The sequence below is a fragment of the Lontra canadensis genome, unplaced genomic scaffold (genome assembly GCF_010015895.1).
Source record: "Lontra canadensis isolate GAN:19392208 unplaced genomic scaffold, GSC_riverotter_1.0 scaffold51, whole genome shotgun sequence".
NCBI classification, from domain to species: Eukaryota; Metazoa; Chordata; class Mammalia; order Carnivora; family Mustelidae; genus Lontra; species Lontra canadensis.
The window spans coordinates 13,810,628-13,838,611 of NW_022631045.1; the positions used below are offsets into that span (position 1 = coordinate 13,810,628).

Sequence of the window (27,984 nt, forward strand, 5' to 3'; positions counted from 1 at the left end):
TGTCTATTCTGTCACGCTGCCGAAAATCAGTGAGATTTTCCAGCTTCTCTTTCTGGAAAAGTGCGTTGACTTTGGGAAGATTTTCCTTGTTTTTCAAATATGGGTGGTAACTCCATCCCGATCTGTCTTCATCATCTGTGTGGCTCTCCAGACTGGAAATGTAGCCACCTTTGGCTCTTTATCCATCCTGTGATTTCTTCTTAGAGATGTTTCTAGGACTTAGTTCTTCCTCCTTAATACCCTGCCACGACTCTCTTCTAACCTGTTGATCACTAGAGGAGGCTCTCAGGGCGTCTTCTAGTTTTTAATTTTTCTTTTGTCTAATCCAAGTTGCTTGCTACTGCCAACATAATCTTTTGAAAACATCCCCTTTCGTTATGTAAACTTACCCACTTACACATGGTTCAGAAACTCTCATTTGTTCCTTTTTGCATAGGATACCAAGTCTGATTCCTCCAAACCCTACGTCCCATTTGGATTTGGATTCTGGAGGGGAACATGCTGCTCTACCCTGTTGGAGTGGGCAAGTGAATTCCTTTTACACATTCTCAGCCAAGGATGCTCTTTACTGGCCCTCTGATGGCTGCATCTTTGGCACCTCTGCGAAGGTTACACTTGCAGACAGATGGAGAGCCTGTTTCTTTTATAAAAACTTAAAAAAAGTTTACCATTTGAACCACCTTCAGGTGTACAGTTCAATGACATGAAGTACATTCACACTGCTGTGCATTCATCCCTATTACCCGTTTCTCAGATGGGAACTCCATACCCATTGAACAGTAACTCTCCATTTGCCCCTCCTCCCAGCTCTGCTTTGTTTTTTAAGGTGTAGCAAGTTTCCTGGCCATTTTGCTACATGAGGCTACCCTGGAAGGGATCATCAGTTTATCTGGCCAGGGGCATCCTCCGAATCACTGCTTTTTCTTTCAGTTTACTGTTTCATTAAGTCCCTCCTGTGCATTTATCGTGTACTTGGCACTGTAGCGGTCTGTAGGAATATAGGGGTGAGGAGGATGACGACAGACCGGGCCCCCCCCTGCTGTGGATAGAGGCAAGAACAATATTTAAATCACATTGTTCCTCCAGCAATTCCATCCGTATTCCTTCTCGTGGGTGATCTTGATCAACACTCCACTCTCATATTGTTGAATTGCTCAGACTGACAGTTCAAGGCTTGTACTCCTGTTTCTTTTGCCTGTGAGGGACTCTGGCCGAGGAACAGATGGCATTGCTGATGCTAATATCCAGGAACCCATCCAGCCTCTCTGATCTGGTACATTCCGAGTGCTGGCCTATGGGTTACTCCTCACTGTTGCACTGGGAATGTGTTCATGTTTTTTCTCTTCTATATCCACTTCTTTTTCCTTTCTTTTATGTATTTATATGACCTTTTCCAAGCACCTTCTCTGGGCTAAGTACTGTATATATTTAAAGTAAAAGTATTATAGGTATTAAAAAAAAATCTAAGGTAAAAATATTAAAAAATAAAAATTTCTTTGAAGTTCTCAAGGAGTTCATGGACTTGCTAACTAGAATCGACAGACAGGCAATGTGACTGTTCTGACATTGGCAAGATGCAGTGTGATTCCAGACCTTTGTTCCGCCCAGGAGTCTGGTAGGCTTACCTGGGGAGTTGTGCTAAAATGAGAGAGCAGATTTGCAGGTACAGCAGTGAGAGGTGAGAGGGAGGGAGTCTGGGAATTCTAAAACCCATAACTATGCAAAGACTGGAAGCTGTGCTTAAACATTAGCCACAAAGAGTTTAACCAAGAAAACAAAATAAACAAGCACGGCTGGAAAGGTAGGAAACTAATTGCAGCCCCAGAGTAGTGCTTAATAGTAATGAAACCACTCAGAATTAAGACCTTATGGGGGGAGGCTTCTTTTTCTTGAGGCCCTTACTATTGCTTGACAGAGACAGTCATCCATGTATTTTGTGTGTGTTTGTAATTTCTTACCTGGTCCATTTAACCTCATTTTGAGACTTCATTTTATAGATTTGAAAAGACAATGAAGATACTCTCACTTGATTGTGAGGTTTCAACTTTTACCTTGTGAAGGCTTACGTGACCTTTGTGTTATGTCCATTATTAAACAAAACGAGACTGAGACAAAGTAAGGCACCCAGGTGGTTAAGATACTGTCTGGTGACAGCTGTAAGAATTGCATCTCTCTGAAGCCCGTGACTGCAAATGACCAGAATGGCTGTTACTGTTTTTTAAGCAGGAATACCAGGAAAAGCTCCAGGTTTTGAAATCTAAACCAGCCATGGCTATTCTTCAGCCACAGATTGCTAGCTTGCTAGGTGAGAAAGAAAATCCAGGTGTCTGTGATTTGGCAATGTTTTTTAGGTCTGATGTAGTGGGTGTCGAGGCTTGGCATCGAGCCGCCAGGGGGTGTCGAGGTTGGACAGTGCCCAGCTTGAGCCCCTCTGTCTCAGACCCCTCAGTTGCCTTAATTCACTCCACACAGCAGTCTGTCTAGCGGTGGAGAAACCCTCCATAAAGAGATACACAGGGTTTTGTAAACGACTGGGTTTCGTTTATTCACTACATGTGATTCGAATGCATATAATGAGAATCCGGTGGTCTGTTTTCATTACTAATAATCAGGAAAACGGCTTTTAAAAAATCTTTTAGGTATGTTTTCCAAGAATTTCTGCAACATTATTTGCATTAGAGGCATTTTTCCCCCTTTCACAAGTCACTGTAAAAACTACAAAAAGTTACTGACCGCCATCCTGTTGCTTCAAGTTTTTCTGTTCGTCCGCCTATCGCTAGGGGCTGCCTTCTGTTTGTATTGAGGTTGCAGTGTGTGATCTCTTAGACGAGTATTCCCTGAAAATTCAGGGTCTTGAAAACACAGTTGGCATCACTCCCCCCGCATCCCCCTGCACTCCCCCCTCGCCCCCCAAGTTACTTCAGTGGTGGCAAAAATAACAATTGTCCCCTGGGAAGTGAAGCTCATTGCTATGGTAACTAATGAACGTTGCATCATTCTAGGGCACATTTTTAAAAGCCTGAATTTCAACATGGGTAGACGCCTTGTCTTATTTTATTCAGTAGCTTAGCAACCTGTGGTATACTGTTTGTCACCACCCCCAATCTTCCCTCTTCTCTCAGAAAAGTGACCTATATAGATAGTTTTTTATTATGGGCACGTTTTCACTGTGAATTTGGTTCAGTTCTTAGGTATGTTTATAACGACCTTATTTTCTGGACCAAAAATGAGGACATGTGTTCTGTCTGAGAAGTGAAGGCTGTTGGTTATGTCCTTGGTGGCCCATACCAGCATCGTTGTGGATCTTCTGTGTGCTGCACCCCTTCACTGTTGGTGTTATTCCGGGGTTCATCTTTGGTCCTTTTCTTACTTACCGGTGGCTTAGCTACTGCTTCTGTGTTGGTGGCTTTGCAGATCTTGATCTTCAGCTCAGGTCTCGAGAAGCCCCTGGACTCCGAGTAGGAAGGCAGTTCAATCCTCGACAGTCCTAACTGGGGCATCTCTGTACCCAGCAAGTTCAAGATGAAGTCAGCATTGCCTTCTACAAAAGTCACTTCCTGGTGAATGGTACCACCATTCCTGCAGCTCCCCATACCCGGTCAGCCCCCGAGTCTGGATGCTTCCACCTCCTAAGTGCTCTGAAGTCTGCCTTCTTCTCTTGTCCCGAGCCGCATCCTTTTTTCCTGGTTTACTCTCTAACCACGCTGGTTGCTTCAGGGTAAGCATTCTTCTTCCAGGCTTCCCCAGACAAACAAAAAAATGGTGATTTTGTGACTGGTTGCTTGGTTTTCAGTTGCTCCCCATTATCCTTGGAGTAAAACCCAGACTCATCAGCATGGCCTACAGAGCCCTATGTGGCCTCCCGCCTGCTCCTTTGTCCAGCTGGGGTCTCCTTACCCCTCCAGGCCCCTCTCTGCCGCCTTGCCTCCACGTGTGTGTGCCTTGCTCCCCTTACCAGGAGCATGCCCTCATCCCCGGCCCCCTTCCTCTGCTAGATGCTGCCTCATCCTGCGTTTCAGACATCGTCATCTCTGGGATGGTCCCCCTAACATCTAAACCAGGCTCCATTTCAGAGTTCGATGCCCCTGCATGCTTCTGGAACAGCAGGGGCTGCTCCAGCCCAAGCTCTCACCTGTCTGAGTTGTGGTGATTTGCCGCCTGTCGCACGCAGTGGGTGGCGAGTTTCTGAGAACAGAGGTGGCACTGTTTGTCTTTGTGCCTCTAGTGTGATTCCCATCCTGTGCCTAGTAGGTGTTTTAAGTGATCAACAGGTCAGTGAATGAATGTATATAGATACATTTGTGAGGCAATGGGACCGAATCCCTCACTTCGAGATTTGAATAGTCTTGGAAAATCCCAAATTGTTCCAGTCCCTGCCATTCATTGTCTCCATCTGCATAAGTGGGCTCTTAAAGACTGCTAGAATTTAGAACAAAGGGTTTATTTTTCCTGGATAGGATAGGGGTGGGAGTGGGCCTGGTATGGTGCTTGGCCGTGTGTGTGTGTGCGCGCGTGTGTGCGCATACATAGTTCAGCAACTCTGTGTTACTAAACTCTTATTGCCAGTTTGTGTGTATCTAGCACAGTCTGAAACAAGAAAGTCAAGTACAAAACTAAAATTTGGGAATCTCATAAAGGGAACATTTGACTCCCTTGCTGGATTGAAAGTTTGATCTCTCTGGGTGATCTCATTGGCTGCTGGGGGAGGGTTGCCTGTGAGGAGGTCACACCCAACTTAGTTAAGTTTGTAGTGGAGGCAGGCACTGGATTCCATTCTTTGGATGGAGCTGGAGTGGGATGGGAGGCACGGTCAGAATGCCCTTGCATTTCTCATTTCTTTAGGGACTGGTAGACTGGTAGAATGAAGGATTTACAGCTCTTTCCTCATCATCCCCCGTTCCCCACCAGCACAGGGTACAGATCTCCTGGTTTCGGATAAGCTTCTTTGCTGCCATTCTGCACAAGGTCTCTGCGGATGTGATCAGAGAATTTCCTGGTGGTGGACAGGGTGGGGGTGGGTGGCTGGGGGGAGGAACTTTTCGACTGATCCTCTTGATCTTTTGGAAATGATGACTACCGCTTCTTGGACCTGGCATGGAGCTTGGCCCTGGGCAGATGCCGAGTATGATAAAGTGGGGTCCTTCTCTGGTGGTGTTTAGAACTCAGTCAAGGAGCAAACGTGCACTGATCATCGTGGAGTGTTGATAAAGACTACAGTTCAAGGACGCCTGGGTGGCTCAGTGGGTTAGGCCTCTGCCTTTGGCTCAGGTCATGATCTCAGGGTCCTGGGATTGAGCCCCGCATCTGGCTTTCTGCTCAGCAGGGAGCCTGCTTCTCTCTCTCTCTCTGCCTGCGTCTCTGCCTACTTGTGATCTCTGTCAAATAAATAAAATCTTAAAAAAAAAAAAAAAGACTACAATTCATCTAACATCTATTTTCACCTTGAAAATGAAAAGAAAAAAAACTCTTGTAGGTTTAAGGAATAATATTTAAGGCTAATAGTTAACAGTAATGTTTACCTGTTGAAATGTGGTCAGCTGTGTCCAATATAGAATAAGATGATGTTGTTTTCAAAACAGCCCAGCTGCTAAACTGACTGAGGCCCACTAGGGGTATCCTGTCAGATTATTTTGGAGATGAGAATTGCTTCTCCCAACTGTCTTAGTGTCTGTTTCTGCCTTTGGTCAGAGCTTGGGGGAGAAGAGTAGGTAGGGGGAGAAGAAGACAGGACCTTGTAAGGTAGACAGTGCAAGGTGCATGGCTCTGTCAGGTTCCTGTGAATCCAGGCCTTTGTGTGTGGGGTGAATGCACTTCTCTGCTTTTCAGGAGGACACGGATTTTTCTCCAGGACAGTGACCTCTGCTGGCTTAACCATGACTCTTAATCACAGCTGGTTTTTTTCTTGAATTTTTTTTCAAGGAAAAAAGTTTTTCACTTACTATTAAAAACTTTTTGTGTTGCTTTAAAAATATAATTTGCAAAAAAATTAATACTTACAGCTTTGTATAGTGAAATTTACATTCATCTAGGAAATTCCTAGCTGTCCAAATTTTACTTTTGACCTCTAGGATGTAGTGCCTTTTTTTTTTTTCTTTTTCTTTTTTAAACTGTTAATATACCTCTAAAGATAAGGGAGCAAATACTTTTATGTAATTTTATTTTTAATTATAAAATTTATTAGTTGCTCTTAATACATGTTGGTATAAGGAAGGCAATATGTTTAGTGAAGAGAGTACAGAATTTAAAATAACTGCAGGTTAGTGGTTCAGGCAAATTGTTTAAATTCTCTGGGCCTTCTCACCTCTATTTTTTTTTTTAATTTTTTTTTTTTAAGATTTTATTTATTTATTTGTCAGAGAGAGAGAGAGAGAGAGAGAGAGCACAGGCAGACAGAGTAGCAGGCAGAGGGAGAAGCAGGCTCCCTGCCCAGCAAGGAGCCCGATGTGGGACTCGATCCCAGGATGCTGGGATCATGACCCGAGCCGAAGGCAGTGGCTTAACCAACTGAGCCACCCAGGCGTCCCGCCTTCTCACCTCTAAAGGATGATTTGTGGGGCGTCTACGTGGCTCAGAGCCCTGTATTATGCTCTGTGCTTGACGGGGAGTCTGGTTCTCCTTCTGTCTCCCCACTGTTCACCCTGCTTGTGCTCTCTCACTTTCTCTATCAAATAAATAAATAAAATCTTTAAAAAATAATAAAATAAAGGATGATTTGTTTCATAGAACTATTGTAAGGAATAAATGTATATGCAGTGTGTTTTGGGCTGTTGTTTCTGTAAAAATGCTTGTCACTATTATTAAAGTTAAAACTAATACTAGCCTGCCACCCTTTTGACCTATGCAGCTATTTTAAAAAATCTTAAAACAGGGGCTCCTGGGTGGCTCAGTCTGTTAAGCGTCTGCCTTTGGTTCAGGTCCTGATCCCAGCATCCTGGGATCGAGCCCCACCTCAGGCTCCCTGCTCAGTGGTGAGCCTGCTTGTCCCTCTCCTTCTGCTGCTGTCTGTGCTCATTCTCTTTCTCTGTCACTATATCTCTGAAATAAATGAATAAAATCTTTTTAAAAAAATCTTAAAACAGACCTTTATTAGCTGTATTGTTATGTATCTTTTTTACTGGAATTTTTGGACCACTATTATTTAAATGTTTGTATGTATATACATACATACACATCTATGTAACCTTATAATTTATGCACCTGCAAGGCCAGGAGCATTGATTGTACTAATATCATAGTAGAGTTACAGCCTGGCCACGCCCGGTTTAGTTGCTCCCTTCAGCTCTCATCCCCACAGAAGAAGCTGGTCCACCTCTATAGCTGTTTTAAACTCAGTACGTTGAAAACACAGCTCGCTCTGTTCTCCTGCCTTCCTGCCCTGCCCCCGCCCCCCCATGGTGGGAAGAGTTTTGCATAGCGTGGTGGTTGAGAGGAGCAGTCTTGGAGGCTAGATATGCCTGGGTTCACACTGTGGTTTTGCATGACCTGGGGGCTCTCTGTGCCTCAGAGCCCTCGTTGGTGACACGAGATCGATAATTGTTGGGATTGTCGGGAGGCCACGTTCGGAATTCCGTGGGCAAAACAGTCCCCTGCAAAGCCCAGTAGACTTCTTTTTGTTCCCTTGTAGTAGTGTCCATAGCAGATCACCTCTGCCAAGCATCCCGTCTAGCTTGCCGTCTGTCGTCTTCTGTTTATTGGCCTTTGGGCTCTGCTCTTCCCTCTTGGGTCACGTTAACAGCTGCTAAGGAAGAAGAGGAGAATGAGTCTCGTGTAGGCGACCAGCAGACTCTGCCGCCTTGGACTAGCCTGTCTGCATTCACCCACCATGTATTTAGCGTTTATTTGCCATGTGTGATGCCCTCTGGCAGCCTCTGGGTAGATAGCAGTGAGCAATAAAAGAATGTTCTCTTATCATGCTGTTTTCTTATTTTTGTTTTTCAGATAATAAGCATATTTGTCAGTGGGTAAAGCAAATAAGAGGCTGTGGCCAGTGCAGTGAAGGAAGTAAATGGGATAATAGGTAACACCGTCCCTCTAGGGTCAGCCTGCCACCCTTCTCCACGTGGATTACATACCTTTCCTACATTGCCTTACGTGGATTCAAAATCCCTCGTAGCCCTTATCATTCGTGGTTGTAATGATGTTTCCATGTCTGTCCACATGGAGCTCCTGCACAGTGCCGGGCACATAGTAGATACTCAGTACATGTGAAAGAAATGGATAAAGGGACGGGTGAATAATGTACAGGACATCTTTGTAAACTGAGTGAAAAATCACTTACATCAAGGATTCAAATGGTCCATATGTTGGCAAAGCCAGAAAGGCTTTGGATCTTGAACTCTCCCAAGCAATGTTGGATTCATGTGTTTTTTTAAAAAAATAGTGATAATAGTGACAAGAATAATAATTGTTGACAATTACTGAGTACTTGCTGTACATCAGGTACCTTCCATTTAAGGGGGCCCAGGTGGCTCAGTCGGGGTTGAGCGACCAACTCATGATTTCAGCTCAGGTCATGATCTCAGGGTCATGAGGTTGAGTCCAGCATCGGGCTCCATGCTCACTGGGGAGTCTGCTTGAGATTCTCTCCCCCTCTGCCTGCTCGCCCACTCATGCGCACAGTCAATCTCTCTCTCTCTCTCTCTCTCTCTCTCAAATAATCAATAAATCTTCGAAAACAAAAAGAAGCTTACATTTAATCTTCACAACAACTTTCTGCCATAGGTTCTGATTATAATTCTCCTTTTCCATGAACTAGGAACTCCTGGCTAACTCAGAGACACCTCTGATTTAAATGTTCAAAATTGAGCTCATGATTCTCACCCCGAGTCCTGCCCTTTTCCATTGTTCCCCATCTCTGAATGACAGCACTATCATGTACTTGGACAGACCCCAAACCTAAAGAAGGACATTCCTTTCCTTCATCTCTGTCCGTTAACATGTATTCCGATCTCAGTAACAAAATCCTTCGACAGTGGCTTCAGGTAGAAATAGAGGAAATCATCTCACAAGCAAGTCTGCAGTTACTATAAGGGTTGCTGGCTCAGGGGTACTTTTGAGGCCAGGCCCTTTCTGCCTTCAGACCTGTGGAACTCAGCATGTCTCCTTCTGTCCTCAAGCTTGTTGTCTCATGATCGAAGGTGGTTGCCTCAACTCCAGGCCAAGTCTGTATTCCTTGTTCTTCTTAAATGTCTATTGGGGTGAAATTCACATGACCTACAGCGAACCACTTTAAAATGTGCAATTCAATGGCATTTAGTGCGTGCACAGTGTGGTGTACCCACCAGCTATCTTTAGTTTCAAAACTTTGTCATCACCCCAGAAGAACACACCATTACCCAGTGAGTAATTACTCCCCTTGCCCTCCCACCCTTATCCCCTGACAACCTCTCATCTTTCTCTCCCTATGGATTTGTCTGTTCTGGACATTTCATTTAAAAGAATCAAACAGTATGTGACTTTTGTTGTCTGGCTGCTTTTACTTAGTGTAATCTTTTTGAGGTTCAAGCAAGTTTAGGATGTGTCAGTACTCCATTCCTTTTCATGGCTGATAATTATTTTATATATATACAACTTGTTTGTCCATTCATCTGCAGATGACTTTAGGGTTGTTTATACCTATTGGCTATTGTGAATTGTGCTATCATTTTTTTTCTTTATAAAGAAATGTATTACTTTCTAAGATTCCAGTATAGTTAACATACAGTGTTATATTAGTTTCAGGGGCACAATGTGGTGATTCGGCAGTTCTGTACATTACTCTGTGCTCACTGTGATGAGTGTACTCTTAATCACCCTTTACCTATTTCACCCATTCCCCATCTCCCTCCCCTCTGGCGACCACCAGTTTGTGCTCTATCTTTAAAAGTCCGTTATTTCTTGGGGCGCCTGGGTGGCTCAGTGGGTTAAGCCTCTGCTTTTGGCTCAGGTCATGGTCTCAGGGTCCTGGGATCGAGCCCTGCGTCGGCCTCTCTGCTTAGCGGGAAGCCTGCTTCTCCCTCTCTCTCTGCCTGCCTCTCTGCCTACTTGCAATCTGTCTCTCTGTCAAATAAATAAATAAAATCTTAAAAAAAAAAAAGTCTGTTATTTCTTGAATTCCACATGAGTGAAATCATACGGTATTTGTCTCTCTGACTGACTTATTTCACCTAGCATTATCCTCTTGATCCATCCATGTTGTAGCAAATGGCAAGAATTGTACTGTTATGAACATACATGAAGACATATCTGTTTGCATATGTGTTTTCAGGTCTTCTGAGCACATACCTAGGAGTGGAATTAGTGGGTCATATGGTTTGCTGTTTTTTTGAGGAACTGTCAAACTAGTTTCAACAGTGGCTGCATCATTTTACATTCCTTTGAGGAATGTATGAGTGTTCTATTCACTATAGCCTCTAGAACACTTAACTTCCATAAAAAAAATTATTATAGGCCTTTCTAGTGAGTGGGAAGTAGTATCTTACTGTGGCTTTGATTTGCATTCCCTGTTGACCAGTGATGTCAAATATCTTTTTATGTGTTTTTTGTCTACTTGTTAATCTTTGGGAAAATGTCCACTAAAGCCCTTTGTCCACCCTTTAATTGGGTTGCTTGTCATTTTGTTTTTGTTGAGTTATAAGAGTTTCTTACATAGAATGGGCGCTAAATCTCCATCATCTGATTTGCAAACATTTTCTCCCATTCTGTAGCTTGTCCTCCCATTCTTGATGATGTCTCTGTTACACAAAAGTTTTGAATTTTTATGAGGTCTAACTTATTTATTTATTTTTTGTGCTCAGACTGTCATGTCCAACTCAAGAGTCCATTGTTGAAGTCAGGGTCATGAAGATGTGCCTCTGTGTTCTCCTTTAATAGTTTTTAGTTTCAGCTTTGATATTCAGGTGATTAATCCATCCCTAGTTTTTGTAAGTGAAGTTGGGGTCCAACTTCATTTCTCTGAATGTGGTTATCTAGTTGTTCTAGTACCATCTGTTGAAGAGATTATTCTTTTCATGTTGAAGTATCTTGACACCCTCGTCAAAAATTTATGGTCCGGGGGCACCTGGGTGGCTCAGTGGTTTAAAAAGCCTCTGCCTTCAGCTCAGATCATGATCTTAGGGTCCTGGGTCTCGAGCCCCGCATTGGGCTCTCTGCTTAGCAGGGAGCCTGCTTCCTCCTCTCTCTCTCTCTCTCTCTCTGTCTGCCTCTCTGCCTACTTGTGATCTCTGTCAAATGAATAGATAAAATCTTAAAAAAAAAAATTATGGTCTGTAGGTGTTTGTTTGCACCTATACCTGGACTCTCAGCTCTGCTCTGTTGATTCATATCTATGCTTCTGCTAATAATACTATGCTGTTTTGATTACTGAAACTTTGTAGTAAGTTCTGAAATAAGGAATTGGGAGGCCTCCAACTTTTGTTTTTCTTTCCAATATTGTTGTGGCTATTTGGGGCTTTTTGCCATTCCACATAGATTTGAAGACTGATGTTTCCATGTCTGCAGTAAAAGCTGTTGGAGTTTTGAGGGGATTGCATTCAGTTTGTAGATTGCTTTGGGGAGTTTTGTCGTATTAATATCCACTCTTCCAGTTGATGAACATGGGATACCTTCCCAATCCCATTGTGTCTTCTTTAATTTCTTTCAGCAGTTGTTTGTAGTTGTCACTGTGCAAGGCCTTCACTTACCTGGTTAAATATATTTCTAGGGGTTTTATTCTTTTGGATGCTATTATAAATGGAATTTTTCTCTTAATTTTCTTTTCACAATTCTTGTTGCTGGTGTATAGAAACACAACTGATTTTTGTGTATTGATTTCTGTACCATGCAGTTTTGCTTAATTTGTTTATGAGCTTTAGTAGTGGATTTGTGGGGATTTTTTGTATGTAGAATCATGTCCTTTGCAAATACAGATAGTTTTACTTCTTCCTTTCCAATTTGGATGCCTTACATTTCTTCTTTTTGCCTAATTACTCTGACCAGGACTTCTAGTAATGTTGAAAAGCAGTGGTGGAAGTGGGCATCTTTGTCTTGTACTTGATTTTAGGGAGAAAGCTTTCAGTCTTTACCATTGAGTATGATGTTAGCTGTGAGTTTTTAAAGAATATCTTTTATCAGGTTGAGAAAACTTCCTTTCATTCCTTGTTTGCTGAGTGTTATTTATCATGAAAGGTTGTTGGATTTTGTCACGGGCTTTTGTGTTTGCTGAAATAATCATCTGTGTTTTCTTTTCCCCCGTCATCTTGTTAATGTGCTACATTACACTGATTGACTTTCTTATGTTGAACCGCCCTTGTATTCCTCTGACAGATTGCACTTGGTCATAGCATGTAATACTTTCGGTGTGCTGTTTGATTTGGTTTGCTAGAATTTTGTTGAGGATTTTTTTTTTTTTATATGTATTGATAAGGGATACGGGACTGGTTTTTTTTTTTTTTTGAAGATTTTATTTATTCATTTGACAGGGATCACAAGTAGGCAGAGAGGCAGTCAGAGAGAGGGGAAGGGAAGCAGGTTTCCTGCTGAGCAGAGAGCCCGATGTAGGGCTCGATCCCAGGACCCTGGGATCATGACCTGAGCCGAAGGCAGAGGCTTTAACCCACTGAGCCACCCAGGCACCCCGGGACTGTTATTTTCTTGTGGTATCTTTGACTTTGGTATGAGATAATGCTGGCCTCATAAAATGTTAGAAAGTAAATAGTCCTTCCTCTTTATTTTTTGGAAGGTTGTTCATTCTTTAAGAGTTTGATTGAATTCAGTGAATTCAGTGAAGGCATCTGGTCCTGCACTATTATTTATGATTACTGGTTCTATCTCTTGAATTGTTCTAGGCCTGTTGAGATTATTTCCTTTTGAGTTAGTTTTGGTAGATTGTGTGTTTCTGGGGTTTTTTCCACTTAATCTAGATTATCCAATTTACTGACATACAGTTGTTCATAGTATTATAATTCATTTCTTTTAAGTAGTAATGCTCCCACTTTCATTTCTGATTTCAATTATTTACATTCTTTTTTTTGTTGTAATTAGTTTAGCTGAAGCTTAATTTTGGTGAACTTTTCAAAGAACCACATTTTAGTTTCACTGATACTGTCTTTGGTTTTTAATCTCTCTTTTGTTTTTTTCTGTTCTAATCTTTATTATGTACTTTTATCTGCTGGCTTTGGGTTTGTGTGCTTTTGTGCTTTTAGTACCATAAAGTGTAAAGTAAGTTTGTTGATTTGAGGTCTTTCTTCTATTTTAATGTAGGCATTTACTATCAGTTACCTTCTGAGTACTGCTTTCACTTCCCCTCACTGATTTTATTATGTTGTGTCTTTATTTTCATTCATTTCAAAATACATTCTGATTTTCCTAGCGATTTTTCTTTGATCTTCGGTTGTTTAAGGTTATGTTGTTTGATTTCCACACATTTGTGATTTTTAGATGCTGCAAGTGCCTACCTAGACTTCTGAGTTCTAAAATAGTGATTCTGACACTGGCTCAGTAGCTGATTTGGTATAGGGACTGGTTCCTGGAGCTTCCCACTGTGCCTTTCTCTGTGATGTCACCTGTATTTATTTTTGTTGAGATAACAATGTCCATATTAAAATGTCATACCAGCATATTCTAAAAAAATTAAGTGTGGCACTATGTATATAAATAGTATATGTATGGAATTACTTTTTACAAATTATTTTCAATTATATCTGTCCATCCTATAAACTAGGATACTTGAACCAGAAGATGGAATTTTTGCATGTATATGTAATCGTGTCACTGTATATCGCTACATTGTATCTTGTGGCTGTGGGGAGAAAATGGTTATTTCTTTATTGTGTCTGTATTTGGTCTAGTTTTTCTCCTAGTACTCCATATAGGAGATCATTGATAAGGGGGAAAATCCAATACAATTTATTTTTTATTTTTTTAAAATTTTTTGAAAAATCCAATACAATTTAAAACTTAGTCTAGTACATTGACTTAAATAGTGTGAGATAAATATGCTCAGTCTTTGCTTTTTAGCCTGGGATGATTTAAGTGTGTGGGGTGAGTGTTGTGTTATGTGGGATCTCCCACCAGTAGGGAACTGCTTATTTCTCTTGGTTTGATTTCTCCTACTGCCTCTGGTCTCTAGAAGAATGTTCCATTACCTTCTAGATGTGTTTGCCTTGTTGGCCTGTGCAGATGCTGTCATGGCTGGTGTAACTAACTCATGGTGGGCCTTTCTGGTTAGTGAGAACCTAGTAGTACTCTCTGACTGCTTCATTTTCTCTCTGGCACCTTCTTTCTGAGCTCCTCTGGGTCTCTGCCATGTCTGTATCTGACCACTGGCCCAGAACTTCATTCACAGCCTTTGCTGCAGGATTTCCATGTTCCATCCAGGCCCACTGGCCAGCTTCTAGCTCAAGAATCTGAGTCTCAAAGTTTATGTTACCTGACCATGTCTGGAAAAACCTTCTGTCAAGACAGTGGCCTGGCCTGTGAGACTATGGATTTACTGTGTAACCCTTCTGTGTATGTCAGATGCTTCATTTCATCTCTTCACACTTCCTTTACTAGTAAAACCTAATAACTCCCCAGACAGATGAATGCTTCCAGCAGACTAAGGCAAAGGTCACAAACTTGGACAGGCAGAACAACAATAAAAGTAGTAATTTTCAAACACTTTCACTATTGCATGTGTGTATACAGACATGTGAGGATAATACTTCAAGAGTCGTGTAATTCTAAGTGTGCACAAACCTTAAATTTAAGGAACATAGGATCTATGGAGAGGCATAAGTGGTGTGCACGTATATAGTTATATATAAGTAAATATATATTTAGTTACTTATAAATATATTTATTTTGTCATACCTATAAGTATTTATATTTATAAATATTTATATTTTTATGTGATGTTTGTATTATTACATATTTATTTATAAGTATTTATAATTAAGATCTATCTATCTATATAAATATATGTAATATATTTAATCAAGACATAGCATAGTTAAAGTTAAGAGGTTTGGTTTCCATCACCATTTTCTCATGACTAAAAACACTGTGATTTAACACACGTATTGTTTTTCTTTTGCAGGACTGTTCGTGTATGGCTAAAGAGAGACAGTGGACAGTATTGGCCAAGCATATATCAAGTGATGCCTGGTAAGTATCTGGATCTCTGTCTTTAAAAATCAGACATGGGCCTCCCCTCCCCTTCCTTTCCAGAGTGCCTTCTTTGTATTTTCTTCTTGAGTAGGGATGTCTGAGGATTGGGATTATCATTATAATGGAAAGTACCATATTCAATCATTTTAGCTCTCAGTATGTAAAATAAGAAAATTATTTTGATGTTGACTATATATATTCATAGTTTCTGAATAAGATTAATGGAAGAAGGACTGCAGCACACAGGCTCTCTGATTATAGCTGTCTCCCTCTTTTCCAACTTTTTGTTTAACTTTTTCATGGAGTACTTCCTTCAACATTTAAAATTTTACCCGGTGATGACATTTGTGAAGTAAGTTTGTTCTTGCGTTATTGTTATGTTATTCATTCAAATACAGGACAGTCAGCATTGATGATTTAGTTCTCACAAGGAATTGCTTAAGATTGAAACATTCTAATTGGAGGTCAATCTCATTTCCTCAAGCTCTTATATGAGAAATATGTCCTTGTACTGATAAATAGCTAATCTTTTAAATATATTTTAAAAAAACACATACTACTGATTCTTAGATTGGTGTGCTGGCAGAGGTTCTCCTATAGGGAGAGAAGAGCTGGCTTCCCAAAATAGGAAATTTCTTTTTAGTCTGATGTTTTATTATTAAAAATCAATGAAGTTTGGGTATCCTATTCCATGTTTGAGTATAAAATAATTACGTACATTCATTATTAGTTATATTAGTAAACATTTCCCTGACTCCCCTTCCTTCACATCTTAATTGAAATTGAAACCCTAGCAAAGTCCCTCTTTGGGTTTGTTGTTTGGGCCCGCTTACCCTCTGGCTTGCTGCACTGTGTACCTCTTCCCCTTGATAGGAGTATCCTGGTTTGGGAAATACATGCGGCAGGGTACAGCCAAAATAAATGCAGGCTAAATTGTAGATATGATTAAGTTTATGCCCCTGGCAAGAGAATTCTGTGATAACATAAATAACAATTTTGCTTGTTGATGAACAAATGAATTATGAAGGATATGATCGCTTTCTGTGATTTTCAAATTATCTTTGAGGTTTTGCATGCCTTCAGAATTTTATAGTAAGTAAATGATAACCAAGAAGCTCACCCAAGTGGTCAGTCCTGCATTAGGGAAGAAGAAACTTCTTGTGATTCTTATATTGGCCCTTGACCTGTTGTGCCACCAGCAGATGGGCATTCTATAGCAAAAGGCCTGGGTGAACTTTCTCTTTAGGCTGTGGCAGTGATGAGGGCTCAGGTAAAAGGAAAGGGAAAGGGATTCTCTGATGGACTGCTTTTCCTGATTTTTGAGTGATGTAACCAGTCTTATCTGTGGTCTCATTTTTCATCAAACTTGACATGGTATCTGACTAGAGGACGTGTGGAAGGTCTGTAGTCAGCTCTAGAGAGCTGTCACTCCCATGACCATGAAGACAGAGGAGAGTCAGACCTTGGCAGAATGATGAGAACTCGGGGATGGTGAGCCAGGAATCTTCTTGAGATGAACATGAATAGGACTCTCATGGGGACACAGCATCCTGAGCCATTGCTTCTCTGCCCCCTTCCCCATGTGCACATCCAGACACATTTTGCTGTCATTCTCTGACGTTTTCTTTATTTGAATGTCACTGAGAATACAGAGAAGCCTCTAGTTGCGTTTTTATCATTTATGAAGCTATGTGAATAACTACAGGCTGCTGTAGCTCCTCCCCCAGGCAGAAGTGCTCAGTACATAAATACTTACTGCAGACTTGAGTCTGATATTAAAGAAGAGTGCCTGAGAACATTATTGGACATTTTCCTAGGGCTTGAACACAGTCGTGAGGAGGACCCTTGAATGATTTGCATTATTTTGCCGATGGCCTTCTACTGAAGGGAGTGAAAAAGGCATCACTTTGCTATTAAAATGTGTTTGGACCAGCCGCATTAGGGTCACCTGAGAACTTACTGGCAATGCAGATACTGGGTTTCATGCTAGAGCTACTGAATCAAAATCTGCATTTTTAATAAGATCCTTAGGTGATCTAAATGTAATGTTTGAGAATACTATCTTCTAGCATTATAGTAAACATGCTGATCTATTTACACATGTTTATATGAACATAATAGAAAGCCTTATGCATATAAGGTATTAATTTGTAAATAAATGGATGTAAGTATACATTCTAAGTACACATTCTAGTGGATCAAACATTTATTGGCATACCTGCTGTATGCAGGCCACTGAGCTAGTTGCCATGGTTTGCAAATGAATAAGGTGCATATGGTCAAGGTGTTTTCCATAATCTTCTATTGTTGGATGGCTACCACTACCACAGAGAGGTAAAAAAACAAAAGGCTATATTCTTCACAATTGATCAGAAATTGCCTTCTATGTTCCTAGGAGTTGAATGTACTTAGAAAACGCAGTAGCTGATCTTTGAGCAAGAGTCAGTTTTGTTTAACTTGAGAGAGGTAGTATCTTGTTGCATAAGGAATTATGCTATATTTTTGGACCGTTAGAAAACCTGAAATAGCTTTGAATTTCCAAAGGCTTGTTTTGCATTTCTTTCTGTTGAAAGGTGTTATGGGGCGCTGGGGTGGCTCTGTCGGTTAAGCATCTGCCTTTGGCTCAGGTCATGATCCCAGGGTCCTGGGATCCAGCCGCACATTGGGCTCCCTGCTCGGCAGGGAGCCTGCTTCTCCTTCTCCCTCTGTAGACTGTTCTGCCTGCTTGTATTCCCTCTTTTTCTCTCTGTCAAATAAATAAATAAAATCTTAAAAAAAAAAAAGAAAGAAACCTGTTTTGTTAAGAGATTACTTAGTCTTATCCTTAAGTAATGATTATGTGTATTAATTACAAAATAAGTAGAAAGATAGAGTATATCTAGAGGCTATGTCATGGACATCACAAGGCAGAGAGGACCATATGGTGTGTTTATGGTGGTATAAAATATGTAGTATTCCAAATCCAGAAGAGACCACAAAGAAAATACCTTGTATGTGTAACATATGGCTTATTTTTTTACCTGTTTATTAAAATACCTTTTAAGGTAGTATTTGTTGTGTTCTGCGTAGGATAGTAGTGTTTTGTAGTGTTGAGAACAATTTGGAGTTTCCCAGAGAGGGAGGAAGCACAAAGCATTAGATGAAAAAGGATGAGCAGTGAAGGCTGAGTGTGATGTTGGGAGTGAGTCTGAAAGGATAGGTGTGAGAAGGCTGGATGAATTTAGGGTGTGGTAGACAAAAGAATAAGAAGCAGACACACCATGATCAAAAACACATCTGCTTTGGGGGTGTGTCCTCCTACCCTGTGTTTTCTGAGACGCTCCCGCTTCCCCTTTAAGAGGGAATCAGGAGAGACCAGACTTGCCTGGTGAAGGCTGTTTGCTCCTGAGCCAACCTGATTTTCCCAGAATTTAGAATTTGGAATAGGAAATTCTTGTGTCAGCCTCAGCTGGTCCCGTGAGCTGGGAACATGTAAACCTTATAGCTGTGAGGTATTTGAGTGCATAAAGAACAAGTGAAACCGATCCCCTTAAAAGGAAGTATGAATCAGAGAGGAAGGACCACTTGGCTCCAGAGGGAAGGAAAGCAAAACAGGTGATGCCTGAAGGTTTTTCTCCTCCTCCTCCTGATCTCCAGAAGCTGGTTCTGCTTCTGCCTTTGAATTCAAGAGATATGTCCAGGAGTGCTAACATTCCCTCCAGTGGGTTTCTCTGCCTCCCAACTGCAAGTTTCTGACATGGCCTAGCCATGATTGTATACCTCCCAACTCCCGCCTGTTCAGTTTCTCCGGGATCTCTATGAACTTTAAAGAGAAAAGACGGAGCCATGTCCCAGTTGATGGCACTGTGCTGTTGAGCTGAAAATAGACTGGGAAGAGTGAGGGCAAATAAAGAAGAAAAGCAGAAAGAGATATTGATGCTGTTTAATTTCTTTGGACAGTTCATTCAACAGATTTTAAAAGTTTCTTCCATACTCAACATCGTGCAGTGTCCCAAGGATATAGTGGTTAAGTAGGGCATATGATTCCTGTCTTCATGGTGTGTATAGTCTTGGTGGGGAAGGCGAACTTAAAATAAACACCACTCACGCTGTGTGCTGAGTGATATAACGGGAAACAGGCGTCATGGGAACATAGTCACAAAGGTTCCCTGAAGAAAGCCCCATTTGAAACCCTGCTGCATATAGAGAATTTGGGGTGACTGATGACTTGTTTTGTAATTTCCTATGTGCCAATTTTTACGGGTGACTGAGAAATGAGAGCATTTCCTTACCTAATATTCTTTCGAAAAATCATATCTTCTTGATGTACGTCATGTGCTAGCTGCTTATTGCCTGTGAGAAGGTCAAGTTACGACGTAACCAACTGGGACCTCTTGGAGCTTGGAAACCAGAGAGGGGCCTTTCGGAGGGTATAGAGTTGAGGTTTCAGTTGTAGCCATAAACGATTATTTGTTCCAGGCTTCTAATAGGTACCATTTCAGCCAACGCGTCTCTGCAGAGGGAAAAAACAAAACAAAACCAAATACGAAAAGCATAGGCATTTCCTTTTTCATGGTTGAATTATTTTAGATTTGCTTTTTAAACTCGGTTTGCCATTCATGGGGTCAAACAAAGGGATGGAGGATAGAAATCTCCAGCAGGAGCCAGGGAGGCAGGTGTTCGAGATTTTGCTTATTGTATTAAAGTATTGGGTATCAAGTCTGGGCTTTTACTGCCAGCTTTCCCCCGTGGGCATGGGGATAGGTGAAGCAGCTTGGCTGCCAAGGATGTGGTGACTGGGAGGTGAAGAGGCCCGGAGCTGTAGGACTGAGGGTGTGCCGGGCAGTTGGAAAATCTCTGTGGGTTCTGTAGTTGGTGGGGCAAGCAGGTGGTATTTACTTTGGCTCCTCAGTGTTTATGAATTTGTCCCTAAAGTGGAACAGAAGACGGTTTTTCAAAGATAAGTGCAGATCAGAGGCACACCTAACACAGCAATAAAATGACCTGTGTTTTTCCAGCTCTCTGCCTTGGCGTGGTTGAGTTGGCATTTGCCCCATCTGGAGCTTTGTACTCGGGACCCCCTAAGTTTTTCACACAAGACCGGCAGCTTGACGATTTGTGTGGCTAACTTTTAATGTATAGGAACTCGAGTCCTCACTGAAAAGTGGAATTTTGAACCACTGCTTCCTGGTTTTTATCAAAAAGCCTGTTTGAAAGAAAGACTGCTTATGGAGGGCCGTATGGCGGCCATGCGGTGTGATGGCTCGTCAGCACAGTCTTCCCACTTTGGGTTAGCCCTCTGTGGGAATGCCTGTCTTCACTGCGTCCTCCGCTCGGACCTATGTGTTGCATATATGAGATGCTTTATGGCTCTTTTTGAGGTAATTGTCTACCATAGTGCTCAGCGTGCCTCTGAGGAAGCACTGAGGGGGCTTTGCTTTCTCTAAGGCAGAACTTACCAGCCCGTGTGCCGCATCAGGTGCTGGGATGATCCAAGCGGATTATAGACCCTGAGAGCTGATCTTTGGAGCTGGGCAGGAAATCCGGTCATCCGGGCCCTGCAGATCTCTTCCGTTGACTCCAGTGGCTGTTCAGATCTAGTTTTCTGTATGTATCGTAAGTTGAAAAAGGTTGGGGGGGACAGCTCTAGGGACCTGGTTCACAATCCTTATGGATCATTGTAAAACATGGAACCTATTATGTTTGCCAACAGATCTTTATTCTCATTTTCTTTCTTTTTTTTTTTTTTTCTTGTTCTTACACATATTGTTTTTAGTCGTGACATTTTGCTTATTTCTATTGTTTGGTTTCATTGTGATGCTTTTTTTTTTTTTTAAAGATTTTATTTATTTAACAGAGAGAGCACAAGCAGGCAGAGTGGCAGGCAGAGAGAGAGGGGGAAGCAGTTTCCTTGCCAAGCAAGGATCCCGATGTGGGGCTCCATCCCAGTACCCTGGGATCATGACCTGAGCCAAAGGCAGACGCCCAACTGACTGAGCCACCCAGGTGCCCCTCATTGTGTCTGCTTTTTAAGTCATTTCAAATTCCTTGTGAAATGAGGTAGGGAATGCATTAAATTATCTTAAGACAGAGAGATGAAGTTTGGACATAGGCTTACTGTTTACATGAAATTCACCCCAAAATATGTATTTTTTAAGATTGGAGTTTTCAAAATAGCTTGTATGTTGGAACCTGTGCCTGGGTGGGAAACTAGAATTGGATTTTCATTTTTGCTGCCAATTTGCTGAGTCATTTCAGGCAAATCCTTTATATTTTCCCTGCTCTGGAGCCTGATGAATAAACTGTCCCATTTCCTTTGATTTCAAATTTGCAAAAATATTTTGATTGTGAGTTATATTAAGTAAGTAATTTATAAAGTATTTTCAGGTTCTTGGTGCCTTAACAATATAGACTATAGCTAATCTGTACCCAAGGGGGATTAGGAAAAGACTGACCAATATGTGAGGTTGTGGCTAGATTGATTTCCTTTTCCTTTAGTTCTACAGCAACAGGTAATGTGAAAATAGAGGATTTAGAAAATTAAAATGAGTAATATGTTCACATACTGTATACCTGGGTTGGAAATGGGTCATTTTGTATGTAAATTGCAAGTGTTGAATTTTCCATGGGTCAAAGGAGAACTTTGTGTAATTTAAGACAATTGGTGGAACTGGTTTGTGTGTTTTCCTCTCTCTTCTACTGGATTTATTGAAGTTTTGGGGGAAATTCATGTGGATAGATTAGTAGTAAAAAACTATTTAAAATAATGAATTTGGCATTTCTATTTTTATAAAGTGGTGATTGTTTTGGTGACTTATAGACAACATCTTTAACTCAATTGAGAGACTTTCTTGGCAGATTAGGGGATATGGGTATAATTGGGAAATGCTCATCTTATTATTTTATACCTTATTTCAAATAACTCCTTGGTTCCTAGTTGTGAAGTATATTATTCTTTTGTTGGTTTCTTTTAGTATAGGTTTTGTTAGGGAACCATATGTAAAGGTAATTCACTGTTTTTACTATCAACGTTTTCAAAAATAGTTATGTAATATGATCTTTAATTCTGTATTTACTAAGAAGAAAATATGCCCAAGGAACTTCTGATTTTTAATTAAATGAAAACATGAATTATCCAAGGTAAAAATAATGGATTATTAACTAATCTGAATAATTATAGCATTTATTTAGCATATTCTTGTTTGATTTTCATTTGACAGAGTTTTAAAAAATTTTTTTGAACTTAGATCTTAAACTTGTAGCTAACTTAAAACCTGTCTGGGAGAAAAAATGACCACTGCTAATTCACTATAATTTTGGTGATATTACTCAGACTAAATTAAAAGGAAACAAGTGGTTAGTTTTAGTAGAGTGCATAAAATATTTGCTTGAAATGGAAAATGATTTTTAATGCTGGGCAGCTGAAGTCCTAAATATAAGTGTTCTTAGTAAAACATGGGTTAAAATATTGCAAACCTAATAAATACTGTCTTGTGATAAACAGGACTGAATGACATAGTGTCCGTGAATTAAACATTTATTGTGTGGTGGTGGGCTGCTCCTTGAAGTTTTTTAAAGATTTTATTTGCTTATTTGAGAGGGAAAGAATATGAGTGGAGGGGAGGGGCAGAGGGCGAGGGAGAAACAGATTTCTTGCTGAGCAGGGAACCTGATGTGGGGCTCAGTCCCAGGACCCCGAGATCATGACCTGCGCCAAAGGCCAATGCTGACAGAGCCACCCAGGCACCCCTCCTTGAAGTCCTTTTATTGTAGGATCCTCATATTCAACTTGATCAGGATTCCTTTAATACCTGAAGTTTTGTTCATGGAAGTACCATTGTTGGCTTAGTTTTAAAGAGACCACTAGAACATCCCATGAGGATTAGTAATGCCTTTACCATTGTAAAGCAGTCAGTGTGGATTTCAATCCACAGCTTTAGTGAAACTTGTGTTTGAGTAAAGTCCAACCAATAAGCAAAGGACAGAAAATAAATCAGTCATAAAAAGAAAAGAATTATAGGCATAAATAAGAGAAATTAGGTAACCCCCCCATAAGTGTATTTTGAGAATGCCTTCTCAACTTTTTTTTTTTAAAGCAAGAGCCATATATCTATATCTATATCTATATCTATATCTATATCTATCTATCTATCTATCTATCTATATATATCTTTTTTTTTTTGGAGACCACTTGATGAATAGAAGTATTAGAAATACAAGTAGCCAATTTCTCTGTAATCCATTTAATCACTAACTCTGTTGAGGTTGATGTCAGTCTCTTTAGTTCCATTTCTTTGGGGCTTATATCTCCTAGGCTTTTCTCCCTTCAAATTAAATGGTCATTAATATAACCACCCAGACTGGGGCTTCTCTTTATTTCAGTTTTTCCTAATCCTTATGCTGAATACCTGCCTAAAACTATAAAGATTTCATTTTAAAAAATTCTCAATGTTATGAAAGCATTTAATTTTTAAAATAAGATTTTGACAGGCCATCAAGGTCTAAAGTCCTGATACTTACATAAGAGACTATTATTTTTCATTACTCATAGACCTCCACAAATTTCTTTTCCATCTTATTTGTGCCTTTTAGTATCTTCCAGAAATTTTTCCAAATAACTTCTTTTGGCTATCCTCAGTCTGAAACAGAAAAGAGCTTTCTCTTAATCAGTCTTAATCAGATAGCATAGAAATGAGTTCTTGGGGTGCCCGGGTGGCTCAGTGGGTTAAAGCCTCTGCCTTTGGCTCAGGTCATGATCTCAGGGTCCTGGGATCGAGCCCCACATTGGGCTCTCCACTCAGCATGGAGCCTGCTTCCTCTCCTTTCTCTCTGCCTCTCCTCTCTCTCTGCCTCTCTGCCTACTTGTGATCTCTGTCAAATAAATAAAATCTTTTTAAAAAATGAGTTCTTGTACTATTTTATTGAGGAATAAACCATGGGCATTGTTTTTCTTAGGTTTTAATAGACAGGTTGGGAAAAAAATGGGAACCTAATGGTATAACATCAGCAAGACTAGTGGCAAGGCCTTGAATTTCAGTTACTGGGTTTGTGTAGGAGCAGTCCCAGGCAAACTCCATACAGATGGTATATGTGGGAGGCCTTGGCAAATGGGGGTTGCCCCACAAAGCTTACCAGGTGTGGTTATCCTTTCTTCTGGGGAAAACAGTTAAAGTTGGGGGAAATAAATATATCTTCAGGTTTTGTATCATGCTGTATTTATTTCATCTCGAGTTCAAGGATGCAGCTTTGAAGGAGAAAGTCAGTGGAGGAGCTGTATTGTCATTTTATGGGTCTGGTCAGCCATTTCACTGAGCCTTTGGAAAAAGCCCTGCAAGGTGGGAGAGTAGAAAGCTCTCAGTCATTTCATCTCTGACCTCAACTTTTAGCCATCAGATGGAGCAATTCTTTATTGACCTAGGAACTATTAGTATTATATCATTTAAAGCTGAATTCTTACTTGTGAAACATCACATTTTTGCAATGTAGCTACAAATATTGTGGCTTAAATCATATTTTATTTGTTTTTTTCCCTACCCTTCCGGCTGAGGGACCCCTTTTACCATTTGGCCAGAATTACCATTAATTTACTGTGACTTATTATCCTTCCCAGACAGTTTTTCCCCTTTGATATTTTCTTCCATGGATAGGAGCCCATTTTGTATGGGCCATGAGACTAGTCTTTCAGAGACTGCTTTTTTTGTTAATTTCTGGTGAGTTGAAGTTAGAAGGATCTCTCTTGTCAATCTGTCTATTCCCCCATTTCCCAAAAGGAAAGGCATTTACTGTAACAGATACGGGCATCAATATTCTCTTCAGTCCACTCCCTGCCTCCTTGGCCCTACCAGGGCCTATGGGTAACCAGCCCAGGGCCTATTCCTCTGAGAGTGTCACAGTTGGGAAATGGTTTGAGGAGCATCAGAAGGCTCACCTACCAAAAGTCTTTTGCTACACACACATACACACAACATACACAAGTGTGTGCGCGCACACACGCACACACACAGGTTTGCTTGGTGTTTTACCAATAATGCTCCATTGGGTGGGTGGCTTTGTTTTTGGGGGCAGCTGGAAGCTAATGCTCTTTAGCTCTGGCAATCCCCTGTCTAGAACCATCTTGGGTTCAAGTATATGTGTTCTAGAACAACAGGATTTCTATAGTAAATTTCATTTGTTTATGGGATTCTCTGCGAAAGCTCTCTTCCTTTTGAATTCTGGTGATGTTTTCTTCCTGTAAACATAAAGTGATTTGGACTATAATGGTGACGTTGGGATGAGTCTTCCAGTTCCTGTACACGGTTGGGGCCACAATCTATAAATTCCTTGATGACAGCTGTAATTCCTTATCTATCATTATATCACATGCCTGGAACGCAGTAAGCATTCTGCATTTTTGTTGAGAGAATAATAGGAAACCTAGTAAAAGGGAGAAGAAATCCAGAAAGAAATAAATAGCAATGTAGATGTCAGGGTAGCCTACGCAGTGTTGTAAAAAAGTCATTTAAGTCACATTCAGAGAGCAGTTTGTTTTCTAACTATTACATAAGCAGATATGAACTTTGGAGGAAATCACACAGAAGAGACTTTTTTATATGGTCAGACAGGCAGCTAAATGATAAAGTTATTCTTGACCAGTTTGTAGCCCTTTGGGGTTTTGTTTCATAGGCTCATGCTTATATCTTAGTACACCATAAGATATTTAAAACTTTTAACAGGAATAGCAAAAGAATAAGACTAATACAGTAATAATCTTGTCACATGAACACAGAAACAGTTCCATTTCTCCATGTATGTTTTTAGGTGTCCATGTACTTTCTGTGGTTGTAATCACAATGTATTTTTTCTTTTGTTCTTTTCAGCTAACATGATAATTTTCCACGAAATCATTAGATTTTAATTCTGAATACATGTTATAGGCTTATGAGACCTTGCATCTTAAAACCTGCCTAGAAATTGTGCCGACATAATTGATGGGTTACAGGCGAGAAAGAATGACTTCCTTAGGGCAGTGCGTTAAATATCATTTGACTACTTTTTGCAGCAGTGTCCTTTTGGGAATCCAGTTTAATTTTGTGGCTGATCAGGGTAAAGATACTCTGCTGTTCTGGTAGAAGTGTGGGGGAGGGGGGAGTTATTCTTTGTGTTTCCATTTTCTGAATATATCACGATTGAAAATTAGAAAAAAGCAAATACTTCATGCGGTTTGAAAGATCTTTTTTGTGTTCAGGGTCCTTTTATAGAGAATAAAAAATGTTACTAAGTGATCTGTTATGCAGTGGCTCTCTTAGTAGAACTTGAAATTCTTTTATAGTTTAGAGGTAATCTAAGTAGGGTATTTCAAAATAGGACTGCGTGTTTGAATGAAGTCTTTGAACCTTCTCCAACTTCTTTATTCCTGTGTGACCTTGAGTAAGACATCTAATCATAACTGGAAAGTAGGAGTAAAGCTGGCTGAGGCTGATTCTGATTACGATGATGAGCACTTTGTCATGTATGGGGCTACTGTGAGGGCGGAGGAGAAATTTAAAAATTGTGCTGGACTTGTTTTTAGAGCAACTATTTCAGTGTAGCGTAAATTGTCAACAGGCCCCATTCTTATGAGCCAGTGGCAATAGAGAAGGCAGGGATGGGGAAGCTTTCTGCTCAGTAAGCACTTCTTGCCCACACTGGCTTCAAGTTATGCTCAGTTTACTTCTCAGGTATACTCAGGTAGTAGCCAATTTTGCAGAACAGGGAGGCCCTACCCAGACTTGATTTTTTTCCTATGCAGCCTGGCCCTGTGTCCAGGTGGTTCCCCTAAACAAGACAGATCCTCAGTCTTTTTCACTCAGCAGCCTTCAATGCTGAGAGTAAAAAGACTTGTTCTCTTAGTCCACATGCCCCAAAACAATTCGGAATCAAAAACCAGATTTTTATACTAGTGTGTGTACATGAGGGACGGAGGGAATTATAAGATCTTTCTTTATATTTTTTCCCTAGTTGAGAAAAGATAGGTTGTTTCTATTAAAGATGGGGTTTGAGTGGAAGAGATAGATCGAGGGCAGAGGGATTACACAGCACAAAATATTGTTAATCTACTCAACCAAATTTCGATTCCATACTGACGGAACAGCTGAGACCAAGCACCTTGGAACTAGTCCAGTTTGAGAATATCTTACTCGTTATATTCATTAAAAGGATAACTTAAAAAAAATTAGGGGTTGGTTGTAAGATTACTGTTTTTATTTTTTGGTGAGTGGGCGTTAAATGAACTGTTTTTCAGGAAATAATGGGGAAAAAATAGCCACACACTCTTAGCTAGTTAGTCACTCCTGAATCATGAGAGTCATCATTTTGTTAATTTCATCAACATGTTCATTTCTTTCAGCTCCATGTTCATGCATGTCTTTTAACCCGGAAACAAGAAGACTGTCCATAGGTCTAGACAATGGTACAATCTCAGTAAGTACACATAAATAAGATTTCCAGTTGAAATACTTCCCTTCCTGTGGAGTATGTGTATATGTCTTGTGATGCGAATTATTTATTAGTTGTTTTTTTCAAATGAACAGATTAGTTTTCTTGCTAAGTGAAGTGGAAATTGCAGTGCAGCAGATTATGGTGAAGTGTAGGGAGAGCTGATATCAGTCTCCGTTTAAATGTTGACAGGATTCAGCTTGCCTTCCCATGGACCCAGTGGCTAGAATGGGAGCTTTAAGAGGCCCCTGAGTGAACCTTCCTGTGAATGTCTGTGTTAGTGAGAGCACGCAGGGATACTTGAGGCTGTGATCAGATGGTTAATCATAGTGTCATGTGCTTCCTCAGACAAGTGACAGAACACAAGGGAAATGTCTTCTCAGACCTGCATGTCTGATCTCTGATACTTGATGTTTTTTTCCTTTCCCTCTTCTGCTCCTTCTTGTC

General features: G+C 40.6%; 1 protein-coding gene across 4 annotated transcripts in view; it reads left to right on the top strand.

The window, feature by feature from the left end:
- The window catches only part of WDFY2 (WD repeat and FYVE domain containing 2), a 180,840-nt gene that overhangs the window by 60,498 nt on the left and 92,358 nt on the right, over positions 1–27,984 (top strand). For all 4 annotated transcript variants that reach the window (XR_004384632.1, XM_032874119.1, XM_032874118.1 and 1 more), the window contains exons 2-3: positions 15,035–15,102; positions 27,449–27,522. Coding sequence is in view for 3 of the 4 variants with exons in the window: in XM_032874119.1 (XP_032730010.1) it covers positions 15,035–15,102; positions 27,449–27,522 (142 nt within the window). In the remaining variant the exon portion in view is untranslated. The remainder of the gene's footprint in view (positions 1–15,034; positions 15,103–27,448; positions 27,523–27,984) is intronic.